This window comes from Fulmarus glacialis, unplaced genomic scaffold (genome assembly GCF_000690835.1).
Source record: "Fulmarus glacialis isolate BGI_N327 unplaced genomic scaffold, ASM69083v1 scaffold7431, whole genome shotgun sequence".
Lineage (NCBI taxonomy): Eukaryota > Metazoa > Chordata > Aves > Procellariiformes > Procellariidae > Fulmarus > Fulmarus glacialis.
Window position 1 is genome coordinate 2,036 of NW_009194617.1, and position 16,381 is coordinate 18,416.

At 38.0% G+C, this 16,381-nt stretch overlaps 1 protein-coding gene across 1 annotated transcript; it reads left to right on the forward strand.

Annotated features, from left to right (window-relative positions):
• Positions 1–354: 354 nt before the first annotated feature.
• On the forward strand, positions 355–7,724 carry LOC104084098 (chromosome unknown open reading frame, human C7orf57; the record flags this gene model as incomplete). The annotated part of the gene is given in 7 exon segments (XM_009587818.1): positions 355–538; positions 1,362–1,458; positions 1,581–1,684; positions 1,687–1,736; positions 2,683–2,687; positions 5,377–5,513; positions 7,659–7,724. Coding segments are annotated over 7 exon segments (643 nt in total), but the record flags the coding sequence as incomplete, so codon positions are not given.
• Between the last annotated feature and the right edge of the window lie 8,657 nt (positions 7,725–16,381).

The window sequence follows — 16,381 nt, forward strand, 5'->3', positions numbered from 1 at the left end:
AAGGCTAAAGTGTTTCCTGCTGTCTTCTGTGCCTCTTGCTGTTCTTGGTGTCCTTGGAAAGTTTTCTGCATGAAGATGCACGATCCCCTGTGTTAGAACACTTTATGTGAAAACTTGAATGCTGTTTCAAAACTGAACCCAAAACGTTCTCTTGTTGCATCTGATCCTCTAGAAGTTGCATGTACTATATCCCCCAGAAAAAGCAAGCCTGGTCTTCTGTCTCCAAGCTGAAATGCAGTACATCGCTCAAGTTTCAAGTGGGCTCAATTTGTTAGTTGCCTGAAAAAGGGATGCTAGCAGTTAACTTTTACCATAAATATTTTATTTTCCATTATCGCAGCATGGTAACACCACATGCCACTGAAACGACCAGAAAAGTCGGTAACCTTGAAGAGCCCACTTCCTCCAACATTCCAGATTCCGGGTCTCACTGACCTTGCAGAAGCTCTCCATGAAGTGGTGTCTGGGTGCCACAGGAAGTGGATCAAAGAGACCAATTCAGCTTATGTCAGGCTGGCAAAACAAGGAGGCCGACCTGGTGAGCGTCTGTCTCGCTTGTTTGTTTTTCCTTTGTTTTCTGTGGCTTTGCTTGAGTGTGGTGGTAGAAAGTGCTTGTAGATACTACAGAAGAATCCTCTGGAATTTTGAAATTAACTTATGGAAAAAATGTGACATAAGAGGTCACCTTGTCAAGACATCCTTGCAGTCTATTGTGTATAGGTACATTTCAGCAAAATGTGTAGTTTTGCACTGTATCTGATCTAAGTAGATGATGACGGTTTAGGTACCTTTTAGCAAAATGTGTAGTTTTGCACTCTATCTGATCTAAGTAGATGATGATGGTTTAGCTGCATTTGCGTGAGGTCTTTACAATTTATGCTTGGGCTATTTGAGTAGCGGTCTGATGAGAATGATTTTGTCACAAAAAAGCATAATCAGAAAACTTGGTAGAGGTTTGTAAAGTATTTTTTGTGATGGCATTCAGTTTGTTACTGTGCTGTACATACTCTGTTCTTGTACCAAGGTGATCTGTGGTTTTATTTCCTTTATCAAAGAAGGAAGCTTGAGGAACTTGAGCAGATGGCTTGCACGCATGCTTAGAGCAGGGTGACAAATCCAGAAATATGAATTAACAGACCTGTAGAAACATGTCAAAGCATTTAGAGCAAGATAAACAAGGTACAAGTGGAACACAATGCTGCAAGGTTCTGACTGTCCGTTTTACCAAGGGAGACAAATGCTGCTTACTTAATAAAGCAAGCATTTCTTCCTGATAAAACAGCAACCTGAAAACAAAGGTAATGCTTTTGCAACCAGATAAGAAGTCAGCGAAGTAGTGGCTTTTGTCTTTTTCTCTCAAGACCGACAGAAGCACTACATTCCTGTGACAAGGAGGTCCTTTCCAGCAGCATATGCTGCGCCTGACTGCTCCAATCCACCAGCGACCGATGAGCCATGGCAAGTCTGCTGAGACCCCGCATGGGTTCTCTTTTCACCTGTTAGTGTTTCGGAATATTTTTGTACTAAGTGCAAGATATGTGTATCCCTGGCACAAACAAGCGTTACATCTTTGCCTGCAGGAGCTCTCTTTGCTCTCTACCAGAATACATGATTCACAGAGAGTTTAAGGCTGATGTCCATCATGGTAATAGTTACAAGACAAGAAGAGGGCCTTTTGATTTTGAGATGTTTAGCAGCGGGATGCTGAGGACAAAGAAAACACAGAGAAAAAGAAGGTATGATGGAGAGGCACTCTGTGACGATCCTTTGTTTGTAGAGCTTGTGAAGACACTTCTAGCTGGGTCTGTGGGTTCTTATAGGAGGGAAGCTGTAGTCCACCCAAGTTTCTGTATTCCAGAAGCAATTTCTATATTGCAGTTAGAGCAGAAGCAATTTCTATATTGCAGTTAGAGAATAAGAAGAAAGTTGTGTTTCTCTTACGTGCTGCGGTATAGCGTAAGAACCAGAGATGCAGTTTCCAATCACATTATATGTTGCGTATACTTCAGCGTGAGTGAAAGCTAGTAGTTAGTTTCTATCTTCTTATGCTTTATTTCCCCTGCAATTCACTTCTGAAGAGAATTCTTGTTTCCTGATCTCTTGGGGGAGGAAGAAAGAAGGAAGAAGGAAGGAACGGAAGACTATTCCGAAAAAGGAGTTTATTTTAGTTTAAAATGCAAGAGAGCCCCTAAAGATACTGCACTAGCTGTCTTTGAATGGAAGATGTATCCAAGACAAAATAAGTATAGTATAAGCTATGCCCAGAACAAACCTTTCTGTGATGACCTTGGTGTTTTGTCCTGGAAACCTCTCTCCCATCCTCCCTATTTCATCCTCCCCACCCCTGCCCATTTTAGATGCTGAAGCCTTATGTTTTTTTAATATCCTCCATAGTCTTGGTTACCTCATTTACCATAGGTCTTTGGAGTATACATGGAATGGCATTTGATGTACTTGAACACCAGTACCTCCCTTCTTGAACAGAGGGGCAGATGTTGGACATTTTAGGAAAAAAAAGACCTTAGCCTTTTCTGAGATGAGTAACTAGTGCAAAATCAGAACGATGGCTTGTGTAAATGGGAACACCTAATTTCTGAATAGGCTTGGGAATGTTTACTTAATCTGTGGAAACAGGCAAACAATCAATGTATGCTTAAACTATAATTTGCCTGTTGCTTGCAGGTGAAGTCAGAGATTTAAGACACTGAAAATAGAAACTTAGCCTGCCTCGGAGCCTCTTAAAGGATCGAACTAGGACGGAGAGGAAGTGCTGTCACTTGCTCCCTTACTTAAGATCCAGTTATCTTCAGTGCTCTAAGAGTCAAACTTAACTTTGATAACAGTAAGTGTAATTCAAGTCCATGTGGTGACTGGTAAAGTGAGACTGAGGTCCATTTCTGTTTGGGGGGAGTTTGATCAAGACCCAGTTATGCTAGCCTGTCTCATTTAATACCAAGAAAAGAAAGACGACCTTCAAAACTGCATGAGACTTGCTAGCAGCCTTTAAGTCTTTTCTTTCCTTTCCTCTTTTTTTTCTTGACTTTAGTTTTGACACTTGGGCCTATATCTATCTCTAGACAAAATCTCTCTAGGCTCCCCCCCAGCCCTTTAATTAACTCTTTAATTACTAGACTTCCTTTTCTAATGCTTCTCTTCAATGCCAAAAGGAGAGTCTCATCTCTTTCCATCTACTATTTATATACCCTGCCTATCAAATCAGTTTTTTTCTGTGTTGCCCTGTGTGCCATCATGTCTTCAATATGTGACAAAAGTTACCTGAGTTTGATGATTTCTACTTGTCTAATTAAATTGTTTTTGTCAGTTGAAACTGTAGGTAACTGTGTCCTGGATCTGAAACTTCCATGGTATGTCAGATCTGAAATGGTACAGTTTAATGATAGACAGAAAACAGCACTATCATTTTTTGCACAATAGGATAGCATTTTTGAAATGTAAAGCGCAAATAGGCTGCTTCAGCACAGAATAGTGTTAACGGATTTGAAAAGCAGTTCTAAGCAGCTAACGCATTTTTTAACCTCCAGGTTGGACAACAGACCCCCCTCTTCATCCGACATCACTGCCTCTGACATCACTGCATGCTCTTGCTAGTATCATCTCTTCTTCTTTCACAAATGTCCCAGTTTTTCATCTCTAAGCTTCGACATAACATCAGTCAGGCTGAAATCTAGTAGCCCATCCACTTATTCTTTATCAGATTCTGGAACTTTTCTTATGATGAAACTGACTCCACTGAAGTCTGTAGGGATTTCAGCACTGCCTTAACACGTTGGTTTGCATTGACGTCTGTTTCACAATCAGTAGAACTGTCTGTCCTAAGCTTCACTTTCTCCCTGAAAATAAGAAAACTTACACTCTCCGAACGTTCAGGTCTGCTTCTTTTAGTGGCTTGTTAATTAGTTCACTGATTAGATGTATTCAAATGCTATTACACTTTTCTTTGGTCTTTCCATACTAATGTGCATGGGCTCCTTGAGAAGTCCATGGTATGTTTACATCTATTTTTGAATCTTCTCCTCATGGATGTTTTCATGGGAGTTGTTTTGTAGTGTCTGCAATCCAAGTGCAACTGCTGCTGATGCATCTGATTTTTGTACTCTGTTCATAATTTTTTGCTCTGTTAACTGTATTGCAGTAGGTACGTCCACATAGGTGAAAAGTATCTTTATCCTTAATGTACTTTTACAGAGCAGTACATTTCACTTCTAGTTAACCTCTCCTGATTTTTTTAAAATAAGCTGCAAGTAATATCTCTCATCCTATGGGGCACTCTCCTGTGTTGCGTGTTTAAAAGAGAAAATGGTCAAATAATATGTAAGTTCTAATTAAAAGGATATGTTAGTATAACACAAAAACTTTGTTAATAAGCTTTGAAATCTTGGTGCTATCTTCAGGACTTTTTTTTGTGGATATGTGTATGGACTTCGTGCATCCTTACTGCTACTAAACTTGCTACCATGTGTGATACTAAAATAGTTTTACAAACAACTAAAATAATAGCACTTTAACTCATATAGGAAAGCTATTCAATATAACTTTGCTTTAGGAACAATAAGCATACAGTTGCATGTCTTCATGTAGCACACTTTTATTGTATTCTAAATTGTCTGGTTTTTTTCTCCATACCAGTGAACAGATGCAAACGATAATGTACATTGTTAGTTCTGTAAGCATAGGTTACAGAGACACAAGTAGGACTACCATTTTAAGAAAACACATAAACTGTAGCCTACGTAAGGTCAGGTATGGCAAAAATACTGTAATGAACACCTGGAAGATAATAGTCTTTTAAGCAAATTATTATATCACCTGTGATGTAATCACATCATCAGCTGTGTACACAACTGAATTATTTCTGCGTACTTTGTCTTAAAAATTGATTACACAGTAATCCCAGTATGTTTTAGAAATATGTTAACGATGCAAAATAAGTGATTAAACTGTTTAATGAACTTAAGAGCAAATCTGTGACAAAGTTTCACCTTTGTGCAGCACAGAATGACTATTGTCAGCCTTTTTTACTTACACATTCTTTGTGTGATTTCCCTTTTTCACTTTTTCATCTCTAAGACCAGAACTGTGTAAGTATTATACATTTAAAGTTCCAATAAAATGGATGGCTCTTCTCATGTAAAATTACACATTACCTAATCAGGCGTAATTGTGTGCTTTGGGGTTTTTTTTGTTTTGTTTTTGTTTTTTTCTTAGATGATTACATGTAGAATATATGTTTATTTGCTTAGAAATAAATTATATTATAAGGCTGTTGACCTTTCTGTGCAAAATAAAATTTTCCCACCTAATCCTCATTTTTGTTTATTTATGCTATTGTTTTCCTTAATATATTTGGATTTAAAGGCCTGCTCAGAGAAAAAGCGAAGCAGTAAACTTTAGCAAATTAATTAGCAATGGTTATGGGACTGACTGGTTTCAGCAGTGTACTGGATGGGAAAAAAAGATTCAAGAAACATCAGAAAATAGTGAGCAGTCCAAAGGTAAAATTATTGAAAGCTGTTTCTTTTAAAGTGAGTTGGGATGTCACAGTAACAGCAGAGGGTAGCCTGAATAATTTATGTGGCTCTCTTTGAATATGGTGAGACTTACTGAATTACTATGCTTAGCTTACAATACCCTATGACCAGCTAAAGAAAAGACTGGTCCTGTTTGTAGTCAGCAAAGGCAGGGGCTTTCATGGATTTTTTCATCTTTAGAATTGCAGAAACATTCTCTGGTCCGATCCAAGGGCTTCTGTGTGACGTGTTTTCGTAAAATGCTGCAGAGACATAGCCGTCCTCCTGACTAAATTGAAGCAGAACATAAAATATTTGTTGCCTATTTGTTGTGAATAGTCTTTGGCCCCTAATATTTTTCTGAAAACTTCTGTGACAAGTATCATTAATACTCGTGTTTAAGAAATAGATCACTGTTCATAAAAATTTGTCAAAATAAATATATGTGCATTGTTGAAGATAGTGGCATTACAACAGTTTTATTAGAGACAAAAGAAGTTATCCAATGTTTACCTATGATTTCAAACCTTACTTTGTCACACACAATGGTAATAGCCATGAAAGACATCACTCGAAAACACTTGGATATGAAGATTAAAGGGCAGAAAATTCCCCTTACTTCTGTCAAAGACCTTTTGCTTAGGCTTTTTACAGTGGCTTGGTAACCATGGTGGGTATATCAGTTTTTATAGCAACCTTTTAAAATGCTGTTGAACATACACATTGCAAGCTCCAGAATTTAATTTTTTTTTATTTGTATCAGTGAACGCTTGTGTATACACTGGGGATTGCCATGATTCCCTTGACCTTAATATATCAATGTGTGAAAGTCTTAGAGGCCACTTAATTTAGTTTCTGTGACACTTTAGCAGTTCCTGAATTCATCTTTGTGTCTTCCATTAATATATCTACAGTAATTTTTTGTGTGTGTGTGTATGTGCAGAACCTCTTCCTCCAGTATCAGAAGAAAACAGGCAAACAGAAAACCAGAAGTTGTGTGTAATTGTTCAGAAGAAAAACTGCTATAAAACTATGGGATGAAGCCAGATCTCGATCTGGACCTGAAAGAGGATGCATAACCTGAGAAGCCACTCTTCAAAGTCACCTTAAGTATCCAAACTCTGAACATGCAGAGGATGCTGCCTTGGGAGGCTCAGTGACCTAACAGTTCAACTGTGGAGCCTAAAAGTGCTCTTTCTTAGCATGAAAGAAAACCTTATATCTTCTTTTGTCAGATTCTATTTAACTTTATTGTGCACTGACATTTTTCTTTTCCATTACTGTGAGGAAAATGAAAGGATTTGAGATTTTTTGAAACCTCAAATTCATTCATTTGGTGATAGCTGATTTCTTTAATGTGAAGTGTGCCTCTAATGGGACATTTTGGATATAAAGAAAGCTGAGGATTTTTCAGAGTAATCATGATATTGGTTTGGTTATACCACTTATGCATAGAGAACAAAATGATGGGTATACTGAAAGGCTGCTGAAAAGTCAGTATGCTGCATAGTTTGAGATATATATAAAAGATACATCTTATTTTTGAGATGCTTTTCTTTCACAAATTCTTAGATAATATGACACCTGCTTTGCTTGTATTGCTCCTCCATAGCTATTCCGATTGAGATTAATTCTGTATCTCAATGTAAAAGGAGATTTTTTTTTTTTAATGCTCCTTACAGTATGGTTTCATCCAGACATGTACCTTGATTCAGTTTTGACCATGTCCTTTTCATTCTTTCAGGTATGCACTGAAGGTAGTGCTTGTATTTTCTTCGGACTTGGGTACTCTTGTATGCACATCCAAAGCAATTGGCAGCATTAGCACCTTGCAACTCCCTTTTGAGATGGAGCTTTCTCCATTATCTCTTGCGCAGAACAAGTCCAAGACATGTCAGACAGGAGATATAACCCTGTTCCATGTGTAAATCTATAACCCATTTGTGTTGGGTTATATATTTGCATCATACTGCAAACTTTGTAGATAGTTTGTCTATCTTGTTAGTTAAAAATTAAAAGTCCTGGAATTTGTATGCATTTTGATGTGAGAAAGAAACTGAAAATTTTAGTTGACCTTTTTATTCTTATGGTTGAAGATATCCTAAGAACTTTAATCTTTTTTTATTGCAGATTCAGAGCCATCACAGTCTGAATCAGCACTTGCAAGCAATGAGTCAAAGCCACCGTTTCAGGGATGTAATAAGTAACTTAAAAGACTATTGGGGAAAGTAAAGCCTTATATGGCTTATATAGTCCACTATTTACATGTTTGTTAGACTACTTTTTATAGTTGAACTCATCCCTGATTGAGAAATTAATTTGGTTTATAATATGGATGAACTTCATTGTGCTTGATTACAGCAAATTTTAAAGAACAGGCAACAGCTGTCAGTGCATATTCCTAGACTTTTTCTTAATATAATAAAAAAAATAAAGCAAAACTGAAGTTCTCTCCTACACCAGACTAGTGCTCCTTTGCTGTTGTCAAATCGGGTTACCATATCACTGCTGATTTGACTAGACACAGGCATGATATCAATGTGTCCAAACCAGGAAGTTTCTTCATTTAACTGCACTTATACTCATGATGTTATGCCATAAAGAGAGGTGAAGGGGAACTGTATGATATGGGATGAAATGTGAATAGGAAGAATTGAACTGGTATGGATACTTGCAGTGAAAAAGTCAAGCCTTCACTGCAAAGATGGCTTCTTAGTCCCAAAAGCATATTTATTTAGACCAGATATTCAGCTTTCTAGGACAATTCTATTGCTATGCCTGCTGCACAAGAACCAGTTGATCAGTCATAGTGTTCAGCCACAAAATTAAATTAAGACCTGGTGGCATTTCCTGTTATAGTTTTGTTATATAGAAGATGAATCATTGGGTAACAGTGGTGTGGACTAACTAAGAAGTGATGTCTTCACTTTCAGCTGTTAAATAAAAATTTTATTTATCCTGAAGTTTTGACTGCAACAAAAATATTATATGCTAGATCTCTGTGTTTATTCACACCAGCAAAACAGTTTGTACTTTGAAATAGCAATGTATATAAATTATTTTAATATTTTGAAAAAGATACACTTGCTGTTTTAACACTTGCTCTTTTATCTACTTGAATTAGGATATATCCCTGAAATCTTATGAATAATTAAATATTTATTATAAAGCCCATTAGAACGTGGATGCAATTTCAATAAGATATTTTTGCTAATACTACGAAAAGTGAAGTTTTTAGTAAGTAAAACGGTAATTTTTAGTTTCCTTTTCAGAGCGCACTCAGTACATTGTACACCTTTGAATCAAGAGCTGAAGATTTTAAAATGTATTACTGAATATACATTTCTTAGAACAGAATGTTTAGAGGACTTGGCTTAACAGTGCTTTTCTTTATAACTTTGATATGAAAATTTATTGGAAATAGGTAAACGTACTGCTAATCTGAACCCTCAAATTTTCAGTGAAAGTTTGTGGAAGTTTTGCTGGTGATGTTGTTGGACCCAGCATCTGAGTCCATCTTTGCTGTTCATTCTAACCAATAATTCAACTGTCTAAATTGTATTTACAAAAATAAAAGGCTAAAACATATGAGAATACCTAAATGTACAGTTATTGGTTAGTCAGCAAAATTTTCCAAATATAAAAAAGCTTACATCAAGCTGTATCTGAGAGGGGAAAAAAAAAATTACTACTTTATGTCTGTTTTCACTTACAATTTGTATTGTGGATTACATTCAGATATATTGAAACCATTAATTTTGCTGTGAAAGCAAAGCTTTTGGTAAAATCTACTTTTCTAGGCTAGAGTACCAGGGAATGCTAGAGCTGGAGCTCGTAGTATTAAAACCTGACCAGTAGAAAAACTGTCACCTGTCATTATAGAGAAGCACTAAAGAATAAGCTTTTGTTAAGAAATAGTGTATGTATAACAGGCAAATTGTTGATACCCTTAGGATTTCAACTACAAAATTTTACACCCACCAATGGTAAACTGCAACAGTAAAATAAGTTCTGTGTATGACAGCCTTTGTAGCGTACTTTAAGGTTATAACTATCAACAGTAGTACTACTTTTCAGTCTCACTTTGATCTTCTGACTCCTATTATTGTAGGAAAAACTTCTTTTGTGAATGCTATTTGCAGTTACATGCTTTACTGGCCAAAACATAAAAGAAAGGGGAAATACGAGATGATGATGAAACTCTCTGGAGTTAAGTTGCTTAATGGTAAGGCAGCCAAGCGTTTTTTTTAATGCTCATCAGTTGAGTAAGAAGTTTTTTTTATTCTTAAGCATATATTAAATCTATTTCAATCTCTTTTTTGTAGAAAGTTTTCTGAAAGGTGTTTAGTACAAATTTACTGAAAAAGTTGGAGACAGTAATGTCATGACCAAAAAAAAACCCCAACCAACTAGCATGGGTATTTACAAATTTACTGTTCACACAGACCTGAAGGTGCTTGCTGTGCCAAAGCCCTCAAAATCTATTCCATAAAGTAAGAATTGCTGTGTGGCTGCAGTACTGCTGACCTGCAAACAAGAATTCTAATAATTCTTTTCTATATTATTGTCTCTTTTTCTCATTAAGATCTGTACAAATCTTCCTAAAGTAACGTCATTACTTTAAGTTGTTTGATGTCTAAATCCTCTTCACTTTTGAATACTTTTTCCTCAGTACTGGAGTTCTTGTCCAAAACTTGTCACATTTTTAGGCAATTGTTAGAGGCAGAGACAGAAAGACAACTGAGATCCTAACGTCGTCACTCAGCACTGTTATTTTGCTTTACTGTAGTTGTGTTGTTAGCAGTGTTTATAGTGCTGGTTTTCAGATATTTTAAAAGTGTATACCATATCCTATTGTAAAAATTGTCTCTTTTTACCTTGGTCACCATTAGGTAATATCCACATGACATTCCTCAAATTCTTAAAAGTTTGCTAATGTGCCATTAATGTATACTCAGCTTTCCTTAGTCACGCCAAGGAGATGTTTGATCTGCACTGTCAGTCAACTGAGTCTTCATGGATCACAGTTTGAATACCATGACTTAGAATATTAACAGCCTAAGATTTATCTTTATAAGAGCCAGTGGAGAACGCTGGAATTTGTGTTTGTGCATTCAGAATAATGGAGAGCTGCAGCAGAAGCATAACTTGCCAGTTCTCCCAGGGACATGAAATCAAAGTAGTGTAACAAATCAAAAAGCTCCAACTAAATTCAAGGATGGAAATGTGTTGTTTGAGTTCATCTTACCCCAGTAATTATGTTGTTTTATTTACTTCTGAGTCAATGCAGTCATCCAACTGGCAGTTTTCAAAGTCATCAGCAGTTCTGTGTAAAAGCAGTGGAAGTTTCTGGGTCTGGAAGGGGTTTCAATGTTTGTTTTTCAGAGAGATGCTGAAGTCAAAAGCTGGGCACTTACTTACAAAATCTAGCCTTATTGTTTTAAATGCTGAAATGTTTATTTAGTTGTATTGTGCTCCATCTCTGACCTGAATGCCTTTAAGTAATAAGTGAGAGAATTTCTTTTTTTTGAATACTGGTTGCTTTGCAAGCCCAAAGATAAAACAAAAGCGCAGTTACATTTTATGAATTACATCCAAGTGTACTGAATATGTGAATATTTTCAAAAGAGAATTCCAGATACAGATTTAAAAATAACTTGGCAGTTTAGGTACTGAAGAGTAATTTTCCTTTTACATGCAACCATTAGCAAAGTCCAATGACTGTTTTCATTTTAATGTGACCGAATATATACTTCTTTCTTACCACTTATGTATTTTTAGACTAGACTAAAATATAAACATGTTTTCAGAGATCAAGGCTGTATATACATTCTTTGTGTAGCAATGCAAACAGAAATTGAATTACCCGTGCATTTCTTAAGCATCTGAAATTTCATGGACTTCAGCATATCTATTTCTCAAACACTTATATCTGCGCTGAACATGCAGACTTAGTTGTAAAAGATGTAGGATGAAGCTCAATTTTTTTCCGTAAACAAGTAGCCTAATATTCTGCTTTTGCAGTTCTGTGCAGATTATTTTTCAGAATGTAGTTACATATTATGCTACAGCCTGGAAAAAAGCTTGAAATAGAAATATAGAAGTCCAGTCTTAGCACGTTTTGTCCTCCTATTAATAGTTTTAATGATACTAAACATCCAGATGACTGAAGAATCAAAATGAAGTAGGTAAGTGTCTGAACAGCTGCACTGAATTATTTGACCAACTGACTATAAAAATGGTATATGGTGAGCAGAAAGAAGTATACTTTTGATTATAAAAGGACAGACAGCCTCACTTTCCATAGATGCAAGTTTTCATCCATGCAATATAAAAATCTGAAAAGTGAGGCCAGTTGCAGGTTTTGTAATTTATTGTTGTAATAATCCCAGTATGTAGTTGTGTATTTTTCACTTTTCTAAAATAACATTTATTAACGTATTTTCTATTTTTACTTAAGAGGTATTTTTCCCACTAATATACAAAATGAAACGAAAACCCAAAAATTAGAAAAAGAGGAAGTTTAAAATGAATTTAAATTTTAAAAAAGTTTTCTAGAGATGACTGAGCAAAGGTTACTACCAATTATTAGACTCACAGAGATGCACTATCTATTGAATATTTCAGACAAGGTAACTATAGAAACCCGATTACTCTTTATTTACAAAAGAAGTAATTTACATTGATTATTCTCTTAATACATAGCTGAATGACAAACCTCCTGAAAACCAAAGCAGATTTTTCAGTGGACCCCGAGATGAAAGGGTAGGTAGTATTCCTGTTTAAAGGAAAAGTTTCTTCCACAGAATTAAAATACTATTCTAAGGTGCTATTTTGGATTGTCCACTACCATAGTTTTCAAGTGTTGACAAATATTAAACGAACAGAAAAACGGAAGATGCATTAGGAGACTGTGCTTCTATTTTACCTATTAGAGATTTAAACAAGTTGAACAGGTGACATTTTTCTTAGTTTGTTGAGCAATTTCTCTTGTATGCCGTTCATAGCTAGAAACACATCTGTGTGCAGGGGATTTCTCTCTCTTATATTCCCATACAAAGTCCTTTGGTGTGAGACAAGATATTAAGAGATTTTACTCTAAATGCCCAATACATGATTTTATAATAAATACATCTTCGCAATGTCTTGTGCCCAATGTGTTTACCCTTCTGATGTACAGACGGTTATGTACCAAGAAGGTTTTAGTTGCTCTGTCTCCCAAGAATTCCCTGCTATGACAAACTACAGTGTAGTTCTGGTAGGAAAAATGATTTAAAAAATTGTATTGCAGGATTCTGGGTTTAATGTCTTCAGTTACTCTATGAACAATGTTAAATTTATGCTTACAGAGTGCTTTATGATTTTTTTTTTTGCTTTGTTTTTGCTTGTGATATCTTGCTAATTGATGGAAAAGGATAAACCTTTAATCATTTCAAATTTGTCTGTTTCCAGCTTGAACCAGTTCTGCCAGACTAAATGTATCTCATCTTGGAAGAACTAATGTTTGGCCTACATCTCTCACATAAAAGTTGGAGACTTGGCTCTGTAAGACAGACCTAGGAAAGTGTGTGTCAAGCTAAGCGTATTTTGCAGTCTCTCTTTCTAGGTTCCTTATAATTTCAAAACTTGTAGGATTGTAGCTCTATTTCCATTGCAAATGTTACTTCTGTAGCTAAATGTGCTGGATCCCTTTTGCAAATGTTTTCATCTCTTGTTCAGGATCTCACTGGCGCTTTGTGAGGAACAGATACCACTCTTTCAGAACTAAAAAGGGCGTGAGCTGAATTCACAGCTTGGTTTCACTTATTTTTCTCAGGCTAATTGGCCTAGCTCTAGCAAGGTCAGCCGTATCAAACTAACACTGGAGATGCCACAGCTACAGTTGTGCTGTGCTCGCCTGTCTAGCTTTAGGAGCTGAGGGGGTATATTTTATATTTCCTTGCTTTGCGAAACTTCGAGTTTAGCTAGGAGCCATTTCATAGCAAGTTGTGGAGAATCTGTTCTTTTTATTTAGGCAGAGGGGACTTGTAAGAACTTTCTGAATCAGTTGCAGGCTAGCTGCTGTAGTGATGCAGCATGTTAAAACCTGTTGATTGGTGCTCAAGCTTTTAACCCTAAAAGATCATCTGGCTTAAGATGGTAGTGTCAACACTCTCTAGGTTTTTGTGTATGTTTAGGATGCCAGATATAAAATCAGGTTTTTGTTGTAATGAAGATTACCGCTCAGTTGTGTCAGTTTGATCCATGTTGACTAGATCTTTTATTTTAAATCATTATCACTGGCTGGTGCAATGACCAAGTAAAGTAAACTACTGGTCAGGTAACTCAGGTTCTGTTTCCAAGGACGTTTTTCAGACTCACGTGGTGGTCTTTGTATTAACACTTGTTTTCCATCCAAAATGCAGACGTGCATTTTATATGCTTTCTAGCTGTTAGTTGGTTGACACACTGAATTTGATACCAGCAATGATAAATACGGGTGCCTGCTTTGCTGTGTTAGGTACAGCTGAGTTAGCACTTCTCAAGTAAAGTAGAGGAAAATCTTGCGGTGCTGGGGCCTGATGGGATCCATCTGTCCCAATGGGGAAAACGCATCTTTGGACATAAGCTGGTGGGACTGATCAAGAGGGTTTTAAACTAGAATCGATGGGGGAAGGGGATACCAACAGGATTAACGAAGGTGTCACAAATGAGTGGTTTATAGGCTGCTTAAAGAATCACCAGCAAAGGTATTAGCAAAAAGTGATTTTAATAGAAATTTATAAAAGCGCAACTTAACAGAATGAGATGGCAAGGTTCACTCTGTTGCTTACTACATGGATGAAGTATACACAGGGAAAATTGTGTTAACATTGAGTTGGAATGATTTATACAGAGGCCGAGGATAAAAATGGTAAGGGAGACCCTCCTGTTGAGTCATGAGGCTCAGAGAAGACCTGGCTGGATCCAATCATAGTCTCAGACTTGGACTATGGTTTATGTCTAATACAAAAAGGGTAAGGAGACCCTCCCGTTGAGTCACGAGATTCAGAGTCAACCTCCTTGTTTTTTAAACTCCTTCTCAGAGAGGAGTCTACGTGCGGCTGGATCTACCCCTAGTCCCAGACTTGGTCAACGGTTTATGTTTAAGGGATTGTATGTGTTTAGCAGGAATCTAAGGTTCATTCATAGTTTTAAGGTGGATCATAAGGTTTTAACAGCACTTAGTCATTGACTAATTTAACACTTATATAGTGAGTTAATAGAGTCTACTGCAGTCACTACAGTGACTTAATTACAGATTATGCTTACTGTTGGTTATCTAAATTCACACACACACACACACACACACACACACACGTTATCTAAATCAATTAATGTACACACACACAAAGTTACCTAAATCAATTCACACACACAAGGACCCAAAGCTAGATAAAGATACCTGTTAAAAATTCCCCTTGAGTCTTGTGAAATACTCACATTAAATGTCTTGGCATTTGTCAGTGGGCGAAGGGTTGAGCCCCAGGGAGTGTCTCGGCCGAGTAGTGTTTCAGCCCAGGTCCCGATGGTCCTCTGAATATCGCAAACTCAAGAGTTTGTGAACTCTGAGAGGCATCATCCCACTCAGAGGGAGATTCTGGGTGCAGCCTGCTGTGGTCCAGGAGAGCTCAAGGGTCTCACTTAGGACCACTGTTTATAGGTTTGCAAGATGATTGGCTTTAGTCATCAGTAAATTTCCATCCTGGCTACAATCTGGAACAGTAACAATGGTACCGTTCCACTCGAGCTATGATCCAGGTAGGGAATGTTTCAAGGCTGTCAGGGATGATGAATTATCCCTGCTCTCATTCCCTACCTTGGTCAGGCAGCAGGCGTTCCTGGTACGGTCAGTGCCGCTCCCCGCCTTAGCCATGCAAGAGTGCCTGGTACTGTCAAGGGACACTTAACTGCCCAACTCATTACACAAAGGCTAAGAACTCCCCCTCACCCCCCGCCCTGAGTTCGTAGAGTGGTCTGGGGAGGGGGGGGAAATGCACCACCACAGAAGGTAAGCCAAGGGTTGACATGGCATTGCCTGCGGCTGGCAATGCTGGTGGAAACATTTACTCTGCTCCTGGGAGCACGGTGGGCTTAGGAGCATGTCTGAAATTCTTGCACACCAACGCACGCAGTATGAGAAACAAACAGGATGAACTGGAAGTCTTGGTCCATTCCCAGAGCTACGATATCATTGGTATTAGTGAGACTTGGTGGAATGAGTCCCGCGGTTGGAGTGCTGGGACGGAGGGCTACAGGCTGTTCAGGAGGGATAGGCAGGGCAGGTGAGGTGGAGGAGTGTCGTGGTTCTGGCTGGGACAGCGTTAACTTCCTTCCCAGTAGCTGGTGGGGGGGGGTGCTGTGTTTTGGGTTTGGTATGAGAGGAGCGTTGATTACCCTTTGATGCTTTGGTTGTTGCTGGGTGGTGCTTGCACGGGGACTTTTCGGCCTCCCATGCTCTGCCAAGTGCAGGGGAAGCTTGGGGGGGGATGCTCTGCCAAGTGCAGGGGAATCTGGGGGGGGGAGGGGGCGGGGCATAACTGGGGCGGTTGACCCAGTTGGCCAATGGGGTATTCTATACCATGTGACATCATGCTCAGTATAAAAACTAGGGGGGGGGCTCTCCCCCCATTCGCGACACACTGTTGGTGAGTGGTGAGCAGTTGCATTGTGCATCGCCTGCTTTGTATATTCTGTTATTGTTGTTATTCTACTTTGTTTTATTTCCCATATTAACCTGTTTTTATCTCAACCTGCGAGTTTTTCTACTTGTGCCCTCCCGATTCTCTTCCCCATCCTACCGGAGCGGGGGGTGAGTGAGCGGCTGCGTGGGG